General features: G+C 44.8%; 1 protein-coding gene across 14 annotated transcripts in view; it reads left to right on the forward strand.

Moving 5' to 3' along the window:
* Positions 1–22,500, forward strand: part of FNBP1 (formin binding protein 1) — a 243,885-nt gene that overhangs the window by 126,900 nt on the left and 94,485 nt on the right. For all 14 annotated transcript variants that reach the window (XM_068248467.1, XM_068248463.1, XM_068248464.1 and 11 more), the window contains 2 exons: positions 2,983–3,045; positions 14,857–14,961. In XM_068248467.1, coding sequence (XP_068104568.1) covers positions 2,983–3,045; positions 14,857–14,961 — 168 coding nt within the window. The remainder of the gene's footprint in view (positions 1–2,982; positions 3,046–14,856; positions 14,962–22,500) is intronic.

Consider the following 22,500-nt stretch of genomic DNA (forward strand, 5'->3'; position numbering starts at 1 on the left):
GTCTGTCTGCCTCAGACGTCTGTCACCAGCCTGGTTATTCAGCTCTTTTTCTTCAAACAATTGGTTTTGCGTTAGCTGTGAAACACGCAGCAAGGCTTACGGATTCGCTTCTTCTGAGGAATTCTGTCATAGTGGTGGAAAATAATAAGTTGTAAATCATAGAAGTGAAAGTTGCAGTTTCTTAAATGGATTTGTTTTATTTAACCTCACGCTTGTTGCTGAGTGTTTTACAATGTACGGAGAAGTAATGTTGACTGTGCTCTGAGGGGTTCTCCAATCTAACATCCCTGCCAATGCTAAGAAAACCTTGAGTGAAAATAAACTCATGAGGTTAATAATTGTGTTTATAGTCCTACTCCTAAATGGGACTTTCCTGGAGTCTTCTAGTCTTTATTTTGTATTTAAAGGACCACTATTCGTGAAAAATTTTAAAGTTTAAAATACGTGTGATCATATACAAATAAGTATTTTTCGAAGTATTTTTCTTGGGCTGTAGAGTCTGGTACAAAAAATTTTCCAACTCTGACTCCGGATACCCAAAATTGTTCCGACTCCTCGACTCCAGCTCCTTAGTCTAATACTTACCATTGCTGTGAATTTGTACAAAAATCATCCGACTCCTCAGTTTATGAAATAAACGACTCCGGGTGCCCAAAATTGCCCCGACTCAGACTCTCCGACTCAACTCCGACTTCACAGCCCTGTGCAGAGTAAAATAAGCCATAAATTACTCTTCTCCTATGTTGCTATCATTTACAGTAGGTAGTAGAAATCTGACAGAACTGAAAGGTTTTGGACTAGTTCATCTCTTCATGGGGGATTCTCAGCAAGGCTCTTATTCTTTATAAAGACATTCCTGAAAAGTATTTATACAAAGATGCTGACCAGCCTCCCTGCTCAGTACGCACTTTTTTTTGGAAGCAGGACGGAGCAACTGCCATTCACTAAGTGCTTTTTGAAAATAAACAAAACCCTAAGAATCCCCTATGAAGACATGGGCTAGCCCAAAACCTGTCACTTCTGTCAGATTTCTACTACCTACAATATGTAACAGCAAGATAGGAGAAAAGTAATTTATGGCTCATTTTACTCTGGAAGAAACGTACTTCTTATTTTGTATGTGTTTACATGTATTTTAAATTTTACGATTTTCGCAATAGTGGTCCTTTAACCATTTATGACAATCACGTCCAGGTGGCTGCTGTAGCGGTGCTGCACGCTCCTGTACGATCGCGCCCGCGCTGTGCATGTGTTGTCCCGCGTTAGTCCGGAGATCAATGAAGGGGAACATAGTTCCATAATATTGAAAAGAAAGAGACTGGCACTAGATGTGGGTGACAGGATGCTGGGTTCACCGGAATGCGTACTCCATGCTTTAACATGCTGCCCAGAGACAGTCAATGCAGTTGTGAATAGAGAAGAAAAATAGGCACTGTTGCAAAAAAGAGGTACCGTATATTCCGGCATATAAGACGACTGGGTGTATAAGATGACCCCCCAACTTTTCCAGTTCAAATATAGAGTTTGGGATATACTCATATAAGATTACCCCTCTTCCAATGCACACCTAAAAAAAATTAAAAAACATCATGCACTGGTGCTATGCGTGAACAGATACTGGTGCTGTACTGTATGTGGTACCCAGTATATAACCGCATACAGGTGATTGACTGGTTGGATTGGTCAACTCTCTCTCTCCATAAGCAGATTGGTTATCTCTACCTGTGTCTTAAAGTGGATTGGTCAGCTCTCCCTGTTTCCCTGTTATCGGAGCGGTATGGAGGAATAGATTGCGCTGTGCCCATAAAACACGCTTCTTTCACCTGTCTGGCCCGCCCTTGTATCCCATATACCTCCTTCTCTTCCTCTCAGACCTCGCACATGTGCACCTGCGCCGCTTCACTACAGTCCTCAGCAGCGAGGTCTCGAGTAAGTAACATGATAGGGCGTACCACCCGGCATTAATAACACCCAGCGTATAAGACGACCCCTGACTTTTCAGATGATTTTCAAGGGTTAAAAAAGTAGTGTTATACGCCAGAATATACAGTATCTTTTTAATCCACGGTGTAAAGACACATCGGGGTATACAGTGGGGGTGAGGGGGGGGGCCTGACAGCTGTTTCGCTTAAAACAAAAACTTCTTCAGAGGTCAATCAGAGGAACAACCGCCGTCTTTCTATTTAAAAAAAAAAAAAACGTTTCCGGTCTTTCTTATGCTTCCTGGAAGTGAGAGCGTTCGCTTCCAGGACTAAAAAAATGTTTTTAACTGTGGCCATCTTGTGGCCAAATAGTAAAAACTACATTTGCATGCATTTTTAATGAAATAACACACATTATTACATTTAAAATTAACCCAAATAACATTTGTAATGAAACAATAAAATTACAATTAAAAAAACAAACAAATAGTTGCCTAAGGGTCTGAACTTTTTTTAATATGCATGTGAAGATGGTATATTATGAACATTTTTTAAATGATGAGCTTGTAAATAGTGATGGACGCAAAACTGAAAAAATGCACCTTTATTTCCAAATAAAATATTGGCACCATACATTGTGATAGGGACATAATTTAGATGGGCTTTTAAGATGATTCCTTGTCATGTACATTCATAAAAAAAAATGCTTGTGCACCATCTTTTAAAATGGGTAAACCCCTTGAATGAAAAGGTCTTCACAGATGAGCGGATACAGCGGCCATCTTTTTTTCTTCTCTGTTGGAAGGTTTCCCAACAATTCTCCGCGCTATTCTAGTGCCAGTCCAGGGGGTCTTTTATCCTCAGCCGACATGAGGAAAGAGGTGGAGACTCCCTTGTGAGTGTGTCTTGTGCTATGTATTCATCACAACAAAGGCCTTCTTCTGTGATATCAGTTTTTCTGTAAACACGTTATGTATTTCCGTATGTATGTTATTTTTGTAGCGGTTTCCTTTTTCTCCTGCAGTTTGTTGTAATGATTGTCTCCCGTTTCCTCCTGCAGCACTTTCATGACGGTCGCAAGGCACAGCAGCAAATCGAGACCTGCTGGAAACAGCTAGAATCGGTAAGTGAGGGAAATAAGGGTCAGAGGTCAGCCTTGGGGCCTGCAGGTCACACGGTACTCCTCCCTGAGGGGAGATGAGCCATAATGACAGGGATTGCATCTGAAAGGGCCAGTAATCCTGAAACCTCTGCTACACAAACACTATACATCTCTATGTGGTCAATTCACAAATCTATCATCTCTTTCACACTCACCTCAGAAATGGTTGCTTCATTTTTTTCATCTCTGACTGAAAACAAAATGGCAAACCAGTTTTTACGGGGTTGACTTTTTGAGTTGAGTTTTTGTTATTGCTATGTATTTACATGGCGCTGACATTTTCCACAACAATTTACCTTTTCCCCCAAAAAAATTTGTGACGAACGATCGGTTTTCTGTGATGATCATTCGTTTTGGATGACCATTATGTTGGATCATGGCACAACCGATTGTTCAGTTCAGAAAATTAGAATGATAGTTTTATTGATCATTCGCAGCCCATTGTTTCTTTTTTGTTTTCACAAATTGGTCAGATGGATTGGGAACGAGCCATCTGTCCGTAGGTCCTAAACTTAAAAGGATAACTGAAGTGAAAAGAATATGGAGGCTGCCATATTTATTGTCAATACCAGTTGCCTGGCAGCCCTGCTGGTCTATTTGGCTGCAGTAGTGTCGTGTCAAGTAGTAGCATGCAGCTAATCTTGTCAGATCTGACAATAATGTCAGAAACACCTGATCTGCTGCATGCTTGTTTAGGGTCTTTGGTTAAACGTATTAGAGTCAGAGGATCACCAGGGCTGCCAGGAAACGGCTATGGCTTAAAAGGAAATAAATGTGGCAGCCTACATATACCCTCGTGCTTCAGTTGTCCTTTAAAGTCCTACCATAGTCATAGTAGGCCTTGACTATGGTAGTAGCAGCCAAGCATGTGTGCAAAGCTTAAAACTAATGTTAGACTATGATAGGGTCATTAGTCTAACGTTAGTTTTAAGCTTTGTACACACACTTGGCTGCTGTCTTCTGTAACGAACAAGGAATGACTGGTCAGCTGAGTATCGTTGAATAAAGGAGAGGTACAAGGACGCTAAAAGACAACGATTCTTGTCCATCTAACCGGTCCATCTGGGCAATAAGCGGTGTTATGCGTTCAGAAGTCGTTCCTATCGAATGATATTAAACAATCGCTGCATTCAAAAACCTCCCATGTGGCTTGTTATGTACTTCTAGGTCTTTGTTTTGTTTCTAGGTCTAGTTTTGAGCATCTGCTAACAATTCGATCAGTGTGGCATGTTTGTATTCACGTGCGATGTGGCCATCAAATTCCATTTGTTGCATTGCCATTGGGGGACCGCTCATTATCTATGGTGGTCAAGAGTGCATACGGGAGGGGGGGGGGGGGGGCACAAATGAACTTAATAGTATTCTTTTTTTGTATGCAGGGAGAAACTGGACTGGCAAAATGAAACCGACACAAACATGGGGGGGGGTACATACAAACTTCATGCAGGTAGTGCCCAGATTGGGTAGCCCTGAAACGGGATAATGCTCACAAATACAGCCCCACTACAGAGTCATTACATCTCTATTTCAAGCTTGGTGTTCTCTCATCTTATGCTTGGTAAACTGACCCCTGTGTGACAATATCTCATTCTTTGTAAACCGACCCTTGTGTGACAATTTTAGACACCTTCTCTTTTTGTTTTTGTGTTGTGTTACATAAGAAAAGTACTGGAGCACCCATGTGAAGCACTGCTTTAAAAGTAATGGTGACATTAAAGTGGACCTGACACAAGTCTTGCAATAAATCTGCAGTGTGTCTACTTCCTGCTTTCTTGGAAGCAGACATAAGGTTAACATCCTGTGTTTACAAATTATCTGCTCTGCCAAGGCAACCAGCTGACACAGGTGAGAGATCAAATTACACTTGTGATTAGTCACAGATGAGGGGGAATTAGACAGGCTAAACGCTCTAAACACATACAGGGTGCTTTTCTCTCCCATTTCCTTCTGTCCTGTGCAAGAGTTCAGGTCCACTTTAAGCCCTTTTATCTTTATCGCAGTGCAACAAAGCACCTTCTTATTTTTCCCTTTCCTACACATGGTTAATGAAAAATATGCAAGCTTATATAATGGTATCATTCTGATATACAATATGGAAAGTGAAAACTGAGCTTTTAAAGATGACCCAGCCCAAGTAAATTGAAACCTCTGATCTATTTACAACCTGGTATACTCCCCACATTGCAGATATCTTAGCAATTGACCCTACTGGCTGCTCCAACAGACTGCTAGAAGTTTTCGAAAAGTGTGCCAAACAGTTGTAAAGATGAGGACTGCTGGGACATGGCGGTGGGAGGGGGGGTGATTATTATATTAAAGCGGAATATAACCCTGCATTTCAACTTTGCTCTAAAACATTATTTACAGCATATTATATGCAAAAAGCATTTTTTTTTACTAGGCCAGCATTGGAAGGGTTAAACACAGAGGTTAAAAGTTCCGTGAAGAGATATGCAGAAGTTCAGATTGTTACATTCTATTTAGTTAAATGTATCTATTGAGAAATGTTACACGCTCTTTGGCTGTCCTCCAGCTCCTTCTCAGTCAGAGAGATGAGTCACATTCAACACTTAGATACATTTATGTAAACAAAATGTATCTATGTCAGCTTCCGATGCGGCTGCAGAAATCTCCAGGAACTTTAAAGCCCTGTGTAACCCTTCCAATGCTGGTCTAGTAAAAAAAAAAATGCTGGTTGCATATAATATACTGTAAATAATGTTTTAGAGCACAGTTGAAATGCAGGATTATATTCCGCTTTAAGGAGGAATATAAAGGGTGGGGGGGGGGGGAGACTAATTGTCAGCTTCCGCTGGCAATTCATTTCATTCCAGTGCTAGAAATTAGCAAAATTGGATTGCTGGGTATCTGAGTATAGTTAAAGGTCACCTGAAATAAGATTGAGGCCTGGAACCCACTAGAGTTTTTTGTGAGCATTTAGGGAGCGCTTTAAATAGCTAGCGATTTCCCTAAACGCTCTGCCAATGTGAATAAATGTAACAAAGTCCACAATTGCAATTGCAAGACATGCAGCATTTCTGGAGCGTTTGCGCTTCAATGTGAAGTATTGAAGCGCTGGCAAATCGCTCATGAATCGCTACACATAGCGATTTGTGTGCGATTTTAAATTACTGAAAACTAAAAAAAAAAAAATAATAATAATAATTTGAAACAACCAATCAGAATTAAAATTGCTAATTGCAATTCACAATCGCTGGCAAAAAGCTTATACTTTTAAAATTGCTACAAAAATCAATGGAAAATACTCATGAAATCGCCTTTCAGGGCTGCTCATCGGGATTCCGGATATCCAGGTAACCGCATATCCGAACTTTTTTACGCTATCCGATTCGGATTTGGATTCTGGATTTAAAAAAAAAAAATCTGCAGATATTTGGCCGCATAACCCGGATATCCGCGGATAATGCGGATATCCGGATCCAAAATACTGTAACTAAGGAGATGACGCCCTGGAGCCAATCAGAGGGCTCCCAGCGGAAGCCCTAGCAACCAATCACAGAGGGGAACCCTGGCCAGCCCCACCTGACCTCATTGAGCCAATCAGAGGGCTCCCAGCCTAAACCCTGGCACCCAATAACTGAAAGGAACACTGGCCAGCCCCCCTGTATAATAAGGAGGGCTGCCATGATGAGACATATCGTCTTAACTTGCTGAATGCTCACTGAGAGACATGCTCCAGTGCTGGCGGCCTAGCAAGGGCTGTACACAGTTATAAACCTAAAGCTGTTCAGTGATTAACCCCTTCGCTACTATCACTACACTATTGTTAAATCGTTAATTAGCTTGACTGATGTCATAGTGTGACAGTCAGTGGGTGCTGCTGGGCCAAGGGCTTTACACATTGATAAGCTGTTCAGTGATTAACCCCTTCACTATCACTACACTATTGTTAAATCATTAATTAGCTTGATGTAATTTGTGTGACAATCCGAGTGTGTGCTGCAGGCAGCTGCTATGTGGCTGTGTGTGTGCTGTGCACAGGCCAGCTGCTGCCTGCTGGCCAGCTATTAGCCTTAGGTATAGGTTAGGTTAGGGATTAGGGGATAGGATTATTGTAGTATTGGCAAGTGACACGTGCTAAGTGCCAATTGCAACGTGCCACGTCCGGCATGCTCCTGGCACACATTACACCTGCTGCTGCTGCACTGCCCTGCTCCTGCTGCCTGTGCAGCTCCCACTGCCAGGCCAGGGTGCCACAGGCCACTGATACCACCTATACTTAACCCAAAACACAATTGCTGCGTAATTTTTTGGAGGTGTCTGGGCTGAAAACTGTCATGTCCCAGTTGTGCGGTGGGACTTTGAACACACAATGAGGCTGCACGACCGCTGTCTGTAACCTAGGCCTAATGTTAATTGACGGCTTTTTTTTTGGGGGGGGGGGGGGACTTTAAGTCATCAATTAGTGTTCCTCTTTACAAAATAATGATGCTACATGCATCATATACCCTAAAAAACGTTTTTAAAGGGGTTCTTTCGTGAAAAAAGTAGGCAGTTAAAAAATGTGACAGATGACAGGTTTTGGTCCAGTCCATCTTTTTAAGGGGGATTCTCAGGGCTTTCTTTGTTTTCAACAGCATTTCCTGAAGAGATGATGATTGGGTGGGGTGGGGGGGGGGGGGGGGGGGGTTGGGCAACTGTCTGTTCAATAAATATTAAATATGTACTGTCTTCTGGACAGGAAGTGAAACTAGAGAACTAGAGAAGCCAATGGGGGACTTCCAACTGATTTACCACAAAAGTAGAGACTTGTCCTGAACTAAACTCTGCATTGCAAACGAATACAAATTTACTGTCATACATAATAAAAAAAAGTTAGATTAACCTAGGTCTTTAAAATGGCAGTACCACTTAATTAATATACATCTTCCCCCTGTAGAAGTACCTCAGAGCCGGCCTTTGGGGGGGGCAAGTGGGGCGGTCGCCCCAGGCCCCGCGCTTGAGGAGGCCCCGCGCACCGCCATTCAGAGCCGGCCTAATTTAATATTTATTGCTGGCTGCGGCGGCAGCAGCCGCCGATCGCACTGACCTGATGCGCTTCCTTCCTGTATAGGCTGGAGCGCATCGGCATTTCCTACTCTGCCCGGCTGCTGGGTGCGCTCCGCTCTGCGAGTGACATCACGAATGACGTCATATGCATGCGCAGAGAGAGCGCGCTCCCCGTGGCAGCCGCAGCCCGACCTAGAGCCGACCAGGACTGAGAGTCTGAGACTCACTGAGCGAGCCACTGTCTGCAGCAGCCGCCGGACGTTTTGCAGAGCAGAGGCCAGGGGACTCAGCTGAGGCACAGCAGATACTGTCCGGTACTAGGTAGGATTATTTGAGGGGTACATGATTTGGGCGGGGCAATGGGGCTGGCTGGGGGAGCATTATTGTTATTAGCTATGCACTGGGCACTATTTATACTAGCTAGCTATATACTGGGCACTATACTAGCTATATACCGGGCACTATACTAGCTATATACCGGGCACTATACTAGCTATATACCGAGCACTGTACTAGCTATATACCGGGCACTGTACTAGCTATATACCGGGCACTATACTAGCTATATACCAGGCACTATACTAGCTATATACCGGGCACTGTACTAGCTATATACCGAGCACTGTACTATCTATATATTGGGCACTATACTAGCTATATACCGGGCACTATACTAGCTATATACCGGGCACTATACTAGCTATATACCGGGCACTGTACTAGCTATATACCGGGCACTATACTAGCTATATACTGGGCACTGTACTAGCTATATACCGGGCACTGTACTAGCTATATACCGGGCACTGTACTAGCTATATACCGGGCACTCTACTAGCTATATACCGGGCACTCTACTAGCTATATACCGGGCACTCTACTAGCTATATACTAGGCACTGTACTAGCTATATACTGGGCACTGTCTATACTAGCTATATACTGGGCACTGTCTATACTAGCTATATACTGGGCACTGTCTATACTAGCTATATACTGGGCACTGTCTATACTAGCTATATACTGGGCACTGTCTATACTAGCTATATACTGGGCACTATACTAGCTATATACTGGGCGCTGTACTAGCTATATACTGGGCGCTGTACTAGCTATATACTGGGCGCTGTACTAGCTATATACTGGGCGCTATACTAGCTATATACTGGGCGCTGTACTAGCTATATACTGGGCGCTGTACTAGCTATATACTGGGCGCTGTACTAGCTATATACTGGGCACTGTACTAGCTATATACTGGGCACTGTACTAGCTATATACTAGGCACTGTACTAGCTATATACTGGGCACTATCCTAGCTATATACTGGGCGCTGTACTAGCTATATACTGGGCACTGTACTAGCTATATACTGGGCGCTGTACTAGCTATATACTGGGCGCTGTACTAGCTATATACTGGGCGCTGTACTAGCTATATACTGGGCGCTGTACTAGCTATATACTGGGCGCTGTACTAGCTATATACTGGGCGCTGTACAAGCTATATACTGGGCGCTGTACTAGCTATGTACTGGGCACGCTATACTAGCTATATACTGGGCACGCTATACTAGCTATATACTGGGCGCTATACTAGCTATATACTGGGCGCTGTACTAGCTATATACTAGGCACTATACTAGCTATATACTGGGCACTATATTAGCTATATACTGGGCACTATACTAGCTATATACTGGGCACTATACTAGCTATATACTGGGCACTATACTAGCTATATACTAGGCACTGTACTAGCTATATACTGGGCACTATACTAGCTATATACTGGGCGCTGTACTAGCTATATACTAGGCACTGTACTAGCTATATACTGGGCACTATCCTAGCTATATACTAGGCACTGTACTAGCTATATACTGGGCGCTATACTAGCTATATACTGGGCGCTGTACTAGCTATATACTGGGCGCTATACTAGCTATATACTAGGCGCTATACTAGCTATATACTGGGCACTATACTAGCTATATACTGGGCACTGTACTAGCTATATACTGGGCGCTGTACTAGCTATATACTGGGCACTATACTAGCTATATACTGGGCGCTGCACTAGCTATATACTAGGCACTGTACTAGCTATATACTGGGCGCTATACTAGCTATATACTAGGCACTATACTAGCTATATACTGGGCGCTATACTAGCTATATACTGGGCGCTGTACTAACTATATACTGGGCGCTGTACTAGCTATATACTGGGCGCTGTACTAGCTATATACTAGGCACTGTACTAGCTATATACTGGGCACTATCCTAGCTATATACTGGGCGCTATACTAGCTATATACTGGGCGCTATACTAGCTATATACTGGGCGCTATACTAGCTATATACTGGGCGCTATACTAGCTATATACTGGGCGCTATACTAGCTATATACTGGGCGCTATACTAGCTATATACTGGGCGCTATACTAGCTATATAGAATAATTAAAATATGTAATGTAATCAAATAGCGAATGGTAGTACCATTGTTTTTTATATTGGTTGGCTTAGTGGCCTTTACCGAACGTAATTGTTTTCAAACAATAATAGTAAGGCGTACTGCATTAAAGGCGGACAAGCCCATGAACGTGGCGATACGGTATATGGCCTACACTTATGGCTCTAGGCCCCGCATGTGACACTCGCCCCAGGCCCCGCATGCTCTAAGGCCGCCTCTGAAGTACCTGGTGATGCAGCTAGCGGGGTTTATATACAGCTCTGGTGATGCAGCTAGCGGGGTCATATACAGCTCTGGTGATGCAGCTAGTGGGGTTATATACAGCTCTGGTGATGCAGCTAGCGGGGTCATATACAGCTCTGGTGATGCAGCTAGCAGGGTCATATACAGCTCTGGTGATGCAGCTAGCGGGGTTATATACAGCTCTGGTGATGCAGCTAGCAGGGTCATATACAGCTCTGGTGATGCAGCTAGCGGGGTCATATACAGCTCTGGTGATGCAGCTAGTGGGGTCATATACAGCTCTGGTGATGCAGCTAACAGGGTCATATACAGCTCTGGCGATGCAGCTAGTGGGGTTATATACAGCTCTGGTGATGCAGCTAGCGCGGGTTATATACAGCTCTGGTGATTCAGCTAGCGGGGTTAAATACAGCTCTGGTGATGCTGCTAGCGGGGTTATATTCAGCTCTGGTGATGCAGCTAGCGGGATCATATACATCTCTGGTGATGCAGCTAGCGCGGGTTATATACAGCTCTGGTGATTCAGCTAGCGGGGTTATATACAGCTCTGGTGATGCTGCTAGCGGGGTTATATTCAGCTCTGGTGATGCAGCTAGCGGGGTCATATACAGCTCTTGTGATGCAGCTTGCAGGGTCATATACAGCTCTAGTGATGCAGCTAGCGGGGTTATATACAGCTCTGGTGAGGCAGCTAGCGGGGTTATATACAGCTCTGGTGATGCAGCTAGTGGGGTTATATACAGCTCTGGTAATGCAGCTAGCGGGGTCATATACAGCTCTGGTGATGCAGCTAGCGGGGTTATATACAGCTCTGGTGATGCAGCTAGCGGGGTTATATACAGCTCTGGTGATGCAGCTAGTGGGGTCATATACAGCTCTGGTGATGCAGCTAGCGGGGGTTATATACAGCTCTGGTGATGCTGCTAGCGGGGTCATATACAGCTCTGGTGATGCAGCTAGTGGGGTTATATACAGCTTTGGTGATGCAGTTAGCAAGGTTATATACAGCTCTGGTGATGCAGCTAGCGGGGTCATATACTGCTCTGGTGATTCAGCTAGCGGGGTCATATACAGCTCTGGTGATGCAGCTAGCGGGGTTATATACAGCTCTGGTGATGCAGCTAGCGGGGTTATATACAGCTCTGGTGATGCAGCTAGTGGGGTCATATACAGCTCTGGTGATGCAGCTAGCGGGGTTATATACAGCTCTTGTGATGCAGCTTGCAGGGTCATATACAGCTCTAGTGATGCAGCTAGCGGGGTTATATACAGCTCTGGTGAGGCAGCTAGCGGGGTTATATACAGCTCTGGTGATGCAGCTAGCGGGGTCATATACAGCTCTTGTGATGCAGCTTGCAGGGTCATATACAGCTCTAGTGATGCAGCTAGCGGGGTTATATACAGCTCTGGTGAGGCAGCTAGCGGGGTTATATACAGCTCTGGTGATGCAGCTAGTGGGGTTATATACAGCTCTGGTAATGCAGCTAGCGGGGTCATATACAACTCTGGTGATGCAGCTAGCGGGGTTATATACAGCTCTGGTGATGCAGCTAGCGGGGTTATATACAGCTCTGGTGATGCAGCTAGTGGGGTCATATACAGCTCTGGTGATGCAGCTAGCGGGGTCATATACTGCTCTGGTGATTCAGCTAGCGGGGTCATATACAGCTCTGGTGATGCAGCTAGCGGGGTTATATACAGCTCTGGTGATGCAGCTAGCGGGGTTATATACAGCGCTGGTGATGCAGCTAGTGGGGTCATATACAGCTCTGGTGATGCAGCTAGCGGGGTTATATACAGCTCTTGTGATGCAGCTTGCAGGGTCATATACAGCTCTAGTGATGCAGCTAGCGGGGTTATATACAGCTCTGGTGAGGCAGCTAGCGGGGTTATATACAGCTCTGGTGATGCAGCTAGCGGGGTCATATACAGCTCTGGTGATTCAGCTAGCGGGGTTATATACAGCTCTGGTGATGCTGCTAGCGGGGTTGTATACAGCTCTGGTAATGCTGCTAGCGGGGTTATATACAGCTCTGGTGATGCAGCTAGCGGGGTCATATACAGCTCTGGTGATGCAGCTAGCAGGGTCATATACAGCTCTGGTGATGCAGCTAGTGGGGTTATTTACAGCTTTGGTGATGCAGTTAGCAAGGTTATATACAGCTCTGGTGATACAGCTAGCGGGGTCATATACTGCTCTGGTGATTCAGCTAGCGGGTCATATACAGCTCTGGTGATGCAGCTAGCGGGGTCATATACAGCTCTGGTGATGCAGCTAGCGGGGTCATATACTGCTCTGGTGATGCAGCTAGCGGGGTCATATACAGCTCTGGTGATGCAGCTAGCGGGGTCATATACTGCTCTGGTGATTCAGCTAGCGGGGTCATATACAGCTCTGGTGATGCAGCTAGCGGGTTCATATACAGCTCTGGTGATGCAGCTAGCGGGGTTATATACAGCTCTGGTGAGGCAGCTAGCAGGGTTATATACAGCTCTGGTGATACAACTAGCGGGTTATATACAGCTCTGGTGATGCTGCTAGCGGGGTTATATTCAGCTCTGGTGATGTGGTTTGTGGTGGACAGCTGTTATGACAAGGTGGTATAAACCAAACTGCATTCCGAGCAGCAGACCTCAGCTGACCGCTGCTGTCCTGACAGGCTTTGGTGAGCTTGTGCAGGAGTGTTTGTACTATTTTGGTGACAGCACTTCCTCTAGAAGCCATTTCCTGCAGTGACTAATAGATACAGCCTTTCCCTCAGCCTCAGATCGGCTCTGTTTGTGTGACAGTCTCTCGGTGATTTTATAAACCAGAACCCCCCTCTCTACCAACATTGTGCATCTCTCTGAGGTGGTGGAAATGAAATACAGTTTGTCATAATGTCATATCTATAAAAATCAGTCCTAAATCATGTACACGCAAGGGTACAGTTATCGGTTTGCCTTTCTCTTTGGTGCCCTCAATTAAAGATGGTCAGTGAGATGCAAATCATTCTGAGTTGATGCAGGATTATGCAAATTTTATAAGTAAATTTGTGCTGCTTGAAATTAGACCAATTAAATTTTACCTCAGCGGGATTTGATTGGCTCATTTACAAGCTGCATACATTTGCTTACAAGATTTGCATAATCCTGCATCAACGCAAAATAATTTGCATCTCTTTGACCATCCCTACCATCAATATTTTGTTGCCGCTTTCCACTGCTACCCATACTACCTCTTTATTATTGTACGCCTGTTATTATAGTGTCCTTCCATATAGCTTTCTTTATTACAGCACCTACCGTACATTGTTATAGTGTCCCTTTATGTGCTCCTGTTAATACAGTTCTCCACAAAGTACCTTCGTAATTATAATACACCTCATAGTGCCTCCTTGATTATAGTGCCTCCCCTTGCATTGTACCTCTGTTATTACAGTGCTCCCTATAATACCCCTGTTACTACAGTGCTACCTATATTACCCCTGTTATTACAGTGCTCCCTATGGTACCCTCATTATTTCAGTTGCAGCAGATTTTGTTTGGCTAGTAACTTTGTTGTCACCTGCATCGGGAAGCCTCCTGCTTCCCTTCCTCCTCCCCTCCCCAGCCTGACAGAGAAAGCTGTGGATGACTGTTACAGGCTGCTGGGCAAACTGTTACAAGTGATTGTTTTGGGCATCAAATACTACAATAGCCTATAACAAGGAGGCTGCCTCCCTGTCTCCCATAAGGAGGCATTGGCTGGCTCCAGAGAGGTCTTTGCATCCATGCAAGCTGTTCCTCTCTAGCACACAACATATTATAGTCCACCCAGTGAAGGTGCCCATAGCCAGATGTCTGTTTCCACTCCTGAAATAGAAAAGGGACAGCTGGATATTGATTGGTTGCTAGGGGCGATAAAGACAACCCTGTTTCAAAAGACAGGACACAGGGGGTTCTGGTCTGCTTTTCCTTTTATCCCTCTTCATTTGCGCTAATTGATCTGTTGTGATGAAGCCATGGATGAAGAACGTGTCAGTGTTATGTGACTATGGCTATTAATGCTTTTTTCCCCTTCAGAGTAAAAGAAGATTTGAGAGGGACTGCAAAGAGGCCGACCGGGCGCAGCAGCATTTTGAGAGGATGGATGCCGACATCAACGTTACAAAAGCAGACGTGGAAAAAGTAAGCTTCCTGTTCTGGTAGACCTCATTGCTTGTGGCTTTCTTCGCACAGGTAAAATGACAATTTGCCGAATTCTGCTTCAGTGATAGAAGCTGGTGAGGTAAACCACCAACTGGTTCCTGCATCTCTCAGGGAATCTGAGAGATTGCAGCACTTGAATTCATTGGTCTGGTCTACACAACATCACAAGCAAGGGAAGCTATGCTGTTCATGTTGAGGGCCCAGGATAGTCTACACACATACCCAGAGAACGAGAAATTGAGATAGGAAACCTTAAGTCGAGATGGGAGTGGGGTCACAAAGCTGGGCCCCTTGACACCTAATAGGCCCCAGGCGTTTGCCTAGGTTGAATTGTGGATAATCCTGCTCTCCAACTACCACAGAGGTTTCCATCCTTACCACTGAATTCTAATTTAATGTGGCTGGCTGAGGATTTCTGTTCGTAGCCATCTCCTCAAGGTCCTTATCTCGAAACACACCGCTCATTCTTCTTAAAAGACGAAACCTTAGCCTAGTCAAAGCTTCAGAGGTGACCTCACATTCTTTGGTCTTCTAGTGGTAACCCATGTCAATACTTCTGTACACACCACACATCCTCTCTTGTTGCTCTGTTGGAAGGAACATGGTCGTTACAGCCACTAATTCTCCTGTTGTGGGACTAGCTACAGGATGTTGTGCTATGGAATAAAGGGGGGAAGGTGGGGGGGAGCAAGTCCAGCCTTCCAAAAGGCGGGGAATACCGTCAGCTTTTGCATTCGTGAACGGTTTGCCGTGATCATTTCACGATTTTTTCAGGTTTGTGGCGGCACATACTGTAAGCGAACGCGCGCTCCATGCTGGAAAAAGCAGAAAGCTGTGCGGTCTTAAAACGCCTGGAAAAATTGCGAATGCAAAGCGCCAACGAATGATCAGGACAATTGTTACCTGCGCAAGGCTATTGACTTTTGAGCATAAAGAACACTTCCACCCCCCCCCCCTTCCCCCATGCGATGGAATAGTCCAAAACCTGTCTCCTATTGTAAGTGACAGCAACATAGGAGAAAAGTAATTTATAGCTCATTTTACTCTGGTATAAAAGTTCCTTTCACTCATATGTGTTTTCATGTATTTTACATTTTTCATAATATAGAGGTCCAGTAGATAAGTACTGGAGCTGTTTGGAGAAGGGTACAGCATTAGCATAGTTAGGGGAGATAGCAGCAAATAGTCAGAAAAATCAATATTTATGTACTATGGTGTTAATGTGAATGTGAGATGTGCTTATTACTGCATTGGGTACAGCTAGAGGCATGGAGAGCATTCCTACCAGTGAGGCAAGTGATGTGTAAATGGTTTCCTCTGTTATCTCTCAGAAGCATTTAGCAAGAGGTTAGGAAAGCAATTGTGGAGGCGAGCATGGCCTGCAGAACTGTACCAGTGCCGAGCTGTGCTGATGAACAACGGCCAGTCCAGCCGTGGAGGGAGCGTGTGACATGTCCCACAGTTACACAAGCCTCTGCTCTAACACAAGGGACCGTTCTCTCAGACACAGAACACTCAATTGTCTCTGAATGAAAACACATAATCACATTGATGCTGACTTCTTCCACATGATACTTGTTTGGTCATAAAGGCCCTGAAAACACAGGCGGGTAAAGCGCTGCAGTTTCCCCTACACCCTAGGCTGATGTGTCACTCCATGGCTGAGCTTTACAGGGGAAAAAACACACCATCACTCTGAGAAACGTGTAACATCTTTTCCAGTGAACGAGAGAGTTACATGTGTCATCCATTGTCATACTTCAAGACAGGCGTGTCATCAGAACAGAGAGTGTTTACGCCAGGAAATTCAGCACTAGCCCCCTGAGTACAAGAATGTGGACTAGCAATGAGTCATTTTTAAACTTACTACAGTTTCATTACAAAAATGACTCATTACTAGTGTAGCTGGTGGGGGTAGCAGGAGATAGTGTAGCTGGTGGGTGCAGCAGGTGTTAGTGTAGGTGAGGGTAGCGGGAGTTAGTATAGCTGGTGGTGGCAGTAGAGGTTACTATAGTTAGTGGTGGCAGCAGAGGTTAGTGTAGCATGTGGGGGCAGCAGAGGTTAGTGTAGCTGGTGGGGGCAGCAGAGGTTAGTGTAGCTGGTGGGGGCAGCAGGTGTTAGTGTAGGTGAGGGTAGCAGGAGTTAGTGTAGCTGGTGGTGGCAGTAGAGGTTAGTAGAGCTGTTGGTGGCAGCAGAGGTTAATGTAGCTGGTAGGGCCAGCAGAGGTTAGTGTAGCTGGTGGGGGCAGCAGAGGTTAGTGTAGCTGGTGGGGGCAGCAGAGGTTAGTGTAGCTGGTGGGGGCAGCAGAGGTTAGTGTAGCTGGTGGGGGCAGCAGAGGTTAGTGTAGCTGGTGGGGGCAGCATAGGTTAGTGTAGCTGGTGGGGGCAGCAGAGGTTAGTGTAGCTGGTGGGGGCAGCAGAGGTTAGTGTAGCTGGTGGGGGCAGCAGAGGTTAGTGTAGCTGGTGGGGGCAGCAGAGGTTAGTGTAGCTGGTGGGGGCAGCAGAGGTTAGTGTAGCTGGTGGGGGCAGCAGAGGTTAGTGTAGCTGGTGGGGGCAGCAGAGGTTAGTGTAGCTGTTGGGGCAGCAGAGGTTAGTGTAGCTGGTGGGGGCAGCAGAGGTTAGTGTAGCTGGTGGGGGCAGCAGGGGTTAGTGTAGCTGGTGGGGGCAGCAGGGGTTAGTGTAGCTGGTGGGGGCAGCAGGGGTTAGTGTAGCTGGTGGGGGCAGTAGGCATTAGTGTAGGTGGTTGGGGCTTCAGGGGTTAATGTAGCTGGTGGGGGCAGCATGGCGCAGACAGCTTGGGGGGGGATGGAGCTCTACAAGATGCCCCTGCACAACACACGCACCAGGTTTAGTGTGCATTTCCCCACCCTCACCCCCCTGGTTTTTGCTCTCTAAATCTAGGTGCGTCTTATGGATTGATAATGTAAAATTTATATATCTAGAATTTTGCCGAGCATTATTTAAAATTTCTTACCTTCATTCTTCAATAGAGAAGAAAATGGCGACTGGACAGCCTCTTCCTGACAGCACAATGCCTAATGGGTGTGCTAGTTAGCTGATTACTGCAGATATGCAATGCTTCCTGCTCTGTGCAGATAATTATTTGTGCAGGATTTGGGAGCCGCTGGGTAGGGAATACTTTAGTGAGTGCACAAAAATGGATCGATTTTGCATTTGGGCCCCTTTGGGGGCATAAAGTTTATTTTTTGTCTGTAAAAAAAAAAAGGGGGGGTGTGTTAAGGTTTTTTTTTTTTTTTTTTTTTTAATAAATTACAAAATAACTTCTCGCACTGATATGTACAGTTGCAAATTTTGAAACAAAGGAAGCATACGACTTGACATGTATTTAACCCTTACACTGACTGCTATTTTTTTTTTAAAAAAGCTACACACCAGTGCCATCTATGTTTGAACTGTGTTTATTAAATGTCTTGCCTAAATCTTCATCTACCAACATCCACATTGGCTAGTAGGGATTTCATTGAGGTGTCAAATGTGAGATGATTGAGAATTTTGCTAATTTTATGATACAGAATTGTGCTCATTATTATGACAATCTATTGTTAAATGGACTGAAGAAATATTTCAGTGAAAGCATTTCATTGGTCCATTTACAAGCTGCATAGATTTGCAGTAACATTTGCATAATTCTGCATCATCACAGGAATATTGGGAAACAAAACGCCTGTAGATGTCCGCTGTAGGGGGAAGAGGTTTTGTACTAAAATGCCTTTAGGCATCCATGGGGTATAGATGTGCAAACATCAAACATCTATAGCTATCAGTGGCAGGGTGCCCATAGATTACTCGATTTAGCGGCCAAGCGATTATCCAATTAGGTAATTATCGAATCGGATGAAAATCTGTGCCACATGCCCGATCGACGATCCAACCAAAATTTCCGTCTAAAATTAGTTGCATGTTTTGATCGGGTGCAAGGCGGTAACAGCGTGTGAAAATCGAGAATGACGAATGCGATGGAAACAACCCCCCCACCACCAACCCCGGTTACCCTGGGCAGTTTTAATTTACCTATCATGCCGCCTGCTGGTGTCCACTGTTGTGTCTGCCATACTTCCGCATTCTACCAGCATATAGCATGTCAGGCAGCAAAGTGGCATCCGAAGGCTGATTCCCACAAGATTTCATGCTGAACGAATCGCCTGCGGCTTATGGTGACCAACAGATCTCTTCGAACAGAGAGAGATCTGTCTCTTGGTTGGTCGGCTGTCCAAATCGCTAGTTGTATGGATATCGTAAAGTGGACCTGAACTCTTGCTTAGGACAGAAGAAAAACAGATATACAATTGCACCCTGTATGTACAGGTATTTAGAGAGTTTAGCCTTTCTTATTCCTCCTCATTAGTGACTAAGCACAAGTTGTAATTTGATCCCTCAGCTGTGTCCACTGACTGCCACGTCTGAGACCTAATTTGTAAGCATAAGATATTAACAATATGTCTGCTTTCATGAGAACAGGAAGTAGACACACTGCAGATTTTTTGCAGGATTTGTATCAGTTGTAACAAAAGAATGTTTTTCTATAAAGTTTATTATGCTTTTGCTTATCTTTTAGAGCAGGTAGGAAGTTCTGGGTTCAGGTCGACTTTAAAGAGAATCTGTATTGTTAAAATCGCACAAAAGTAAACATACCAGTGCGTTAGGGGACATCTCCTATTACCCTCTGTCACAATTTCGCCGCTCCTCGCCGCATTAAAAGTGGTTAAAAACTGTTTTAAAAAGTTTGTTTATAAACAAACAAAATGGCCACCAAAACAGGAAGTAGATTGATGTACAGTATGTCCACACATAGAAAATACATTCATACACAAGCAGGCTGTATACAGCTTTCCTTTTGAATCTCAAGAGATCATTTGTGTGTTTCTTTCCCCCCTGAGGGGGGAGTTCATGGCAGAACCACAACACTGAAGAACTTGGCAGTCTTCCAGACACAGGCTGACAAGTCTGACAAGGGAAAGATACATTGATTTATTACAGAGACTGTGATAGTAGAACGTGCTGCACTAAGCCAGAACACATTAGAATAGCTTTTGGAACTTGTAGGATGATAAAAAACAGGATGCAATTTTTGTTACGGAGTCTCTTTAAGGGTTAAACAAGCATTGATACGACAGTGGTCTATATTGTATGACATGTAAATTTGCGCACGTTGTCTATCCCCTTGCGAGGTATAGCGGCTGTTTTTAATAAAGTGTAATCCATGTGTGCACGACCCTGGCTATATATAGTACCTATTCCCCGAGGCTGCGGCGTCCATCCCCCCTGCAGCTGCTGCAGTGCCTCATGTCACTAGAGAAATGACTGCCGAGCAGTGAGGAGGGACAGTCCGCTTGCAGGATGGATTAGTGTCATGTGAAGACACCAAACACACAAATATACACACAGGAAGTGGTCACTAGTTACATCTGCTCCAGGAAGACATCATTATCTCCGCTACATCTGCATATCCTGATCTCTGGACAGCTTCCTCAGTGCTGATCTCTATATCATGATTAATGACAGTTTTCTGCCCTGACTTTGTCTGCAGCTTGTCTGTGTAACAATTATTATCCTGATTGATTTATATAGCGTCAGCATCTTTCGTTGTGCTGTACAGTCAGGGCTCTGGAGTACAGAATGTATACAGTTACAAACCTATGGTGGTATACAGGTTATACACAAGTAACACACAAATTGATTATTGGCCAAGATTTGGGCATCATCATTGCCATAATGTTAATTACGGCTATAAATTGTAAGCTCACAAGGGCAGAGCTCTCTCCTCCTTTGTGTCTTGGAAATCATTCTATATTTTACTAGTGGAGCTAAGCACATTTAAAAACGGGCTAGGTCTCCTCAGTCCACCTCCCTAAACCCCCTACCGCTGCCACTGAAGACCTCAACGCTGACATCTCCTTAGAAGAGGTCGTGAAGGCTATAAAAACACTTAAAAGTGCTAAATCACCGGGCCCCGATGGGTATTCCCCTCTTTTCTATAAAAAGTTTGCTCCAATACTAGCCCCCCTACTGACTAGAATGTTTAATGACTACAAGAGAGGCAACCTGCCAGGGACCAGCTTACTTCAAGCCAATATAGCTATGCTCCCTAAAACCGAGTCTGAACCCATTGAGGTTAAGGATTTTCGTCCTATCTCACTACTTAACGTAGATATCAAGCTTCTGAGTAAGATTTTAGCTGCCCGCATTAATTGCTTCCTTCCCCAAATGATACATAAGGATCAGGTCGGCTTTGTGCCTGGTCGCCAGGCGTCTGATGCGGTGTCCCGAGCAATCCAGGTGTTTGAAAGCTTGAGAGACAGGAAAATCCCTGGTGTCTGTCTAAGTATAGATATATATAAAGCTTTTGACACCTTCTCCTGGGATTACCTGTACTTCTTGCTCCAGCGCTGGGGCTTCGGTACCCCGTTTCAATCCTGGCTTCAGGCCTTATATTCAAATCCCACAGCTCAGGTATACTATGCAGGGTTCTCTTCACCCAGCTTCACAATAAACAGGGGAACTCGCCAAGGGTGCCCCCTTTCACCTATATTATTTATTCTAGCCATGGAGCCTTTGGCACAGATTATACGCAGTTCAGGGGAGGTACAGGGTTTTGAGCTAGCAGGCTCTCAGCACAAACTAAATCTTTTTGCTGATGACCTCTTGCTGTTTCTTTCCAACCCCAGGTCCTCTATTCCTGCCTTACTGGACATCATGTAGGAGTTTGCACAGGTATCGGGCCTAGCCATCAACCCACATAAATCCCTCTTAATGAACATCACCTTGGAATCCGGGGAATGGGACTTGCTGAGCAAAGAAGTTCCATTTCAGCTCTCTGCTGGTGGGCTACCATATCTGGGAATAACCCTAACTGCAAATTACAACACACTATTCCAGGCTAACTATTACGCTTTAGCCAGACAGGTTTCACAATACATCACCCAATGGTCCTCTATGCAATTATCGTGGCTCGGCCGTGTCAACTCTGTGAAAATGACTTTACTACCCAAAATACTGTACTTATTTAGGCTGCTCCCAGTTTGGATACCTCCCCACTTCCTTAGACTCTTACAATCCAGGATTAATAAATTTATATGGGGGACATCCAGGCCAAGAGTACCAAGAGCTACTTTATACGTCCCCAAGCACTCTGGAGGACTGGGATTCCCAGACTTGTGAGCCTACTATCAGGCAGCTCAAATAGCCCCCTTGGTGGGCCTGTATAGAGGCCCTGAGATGCCCCAATGGTCTATTTTCGATATAGTAACAGTAGCTCCACAATCTGTCCAATGCCCTATCTGGTTGCCTCCCAAGATGAGGCCGCCTCTCATGAGTAAAGTCCTCAGACATAGTCTTCGCGTCTGGGACACTTTTAAGTACTAGAAATTTTTATCCCCTACTCTCCCTCTACTTCCCATTATTGACAACCCTCTATTTCCCCCAGCACTGGAAAGCCCATCTTCCTTCAAATGGTGGGTGTCGAAGCAGCTCCTCTTGGTATATCATTTAATCAAAGACG

Source organism: Hyperolius riggenbachi, chromosome 8 (assembly GCF_040937935.1).
Source record: "Hyperolius riggenbachi isolate aHypRig1 chromosome 8, aHypRig1.pri, whole genome shotgun sequence".
Classification (NCBI taxonomy): Eukaryota; Metazoa; Chordata; class Amphibia; order Anura; family Hyperoliidae; genus Hyperolius; species Hyperolius riggenbachi.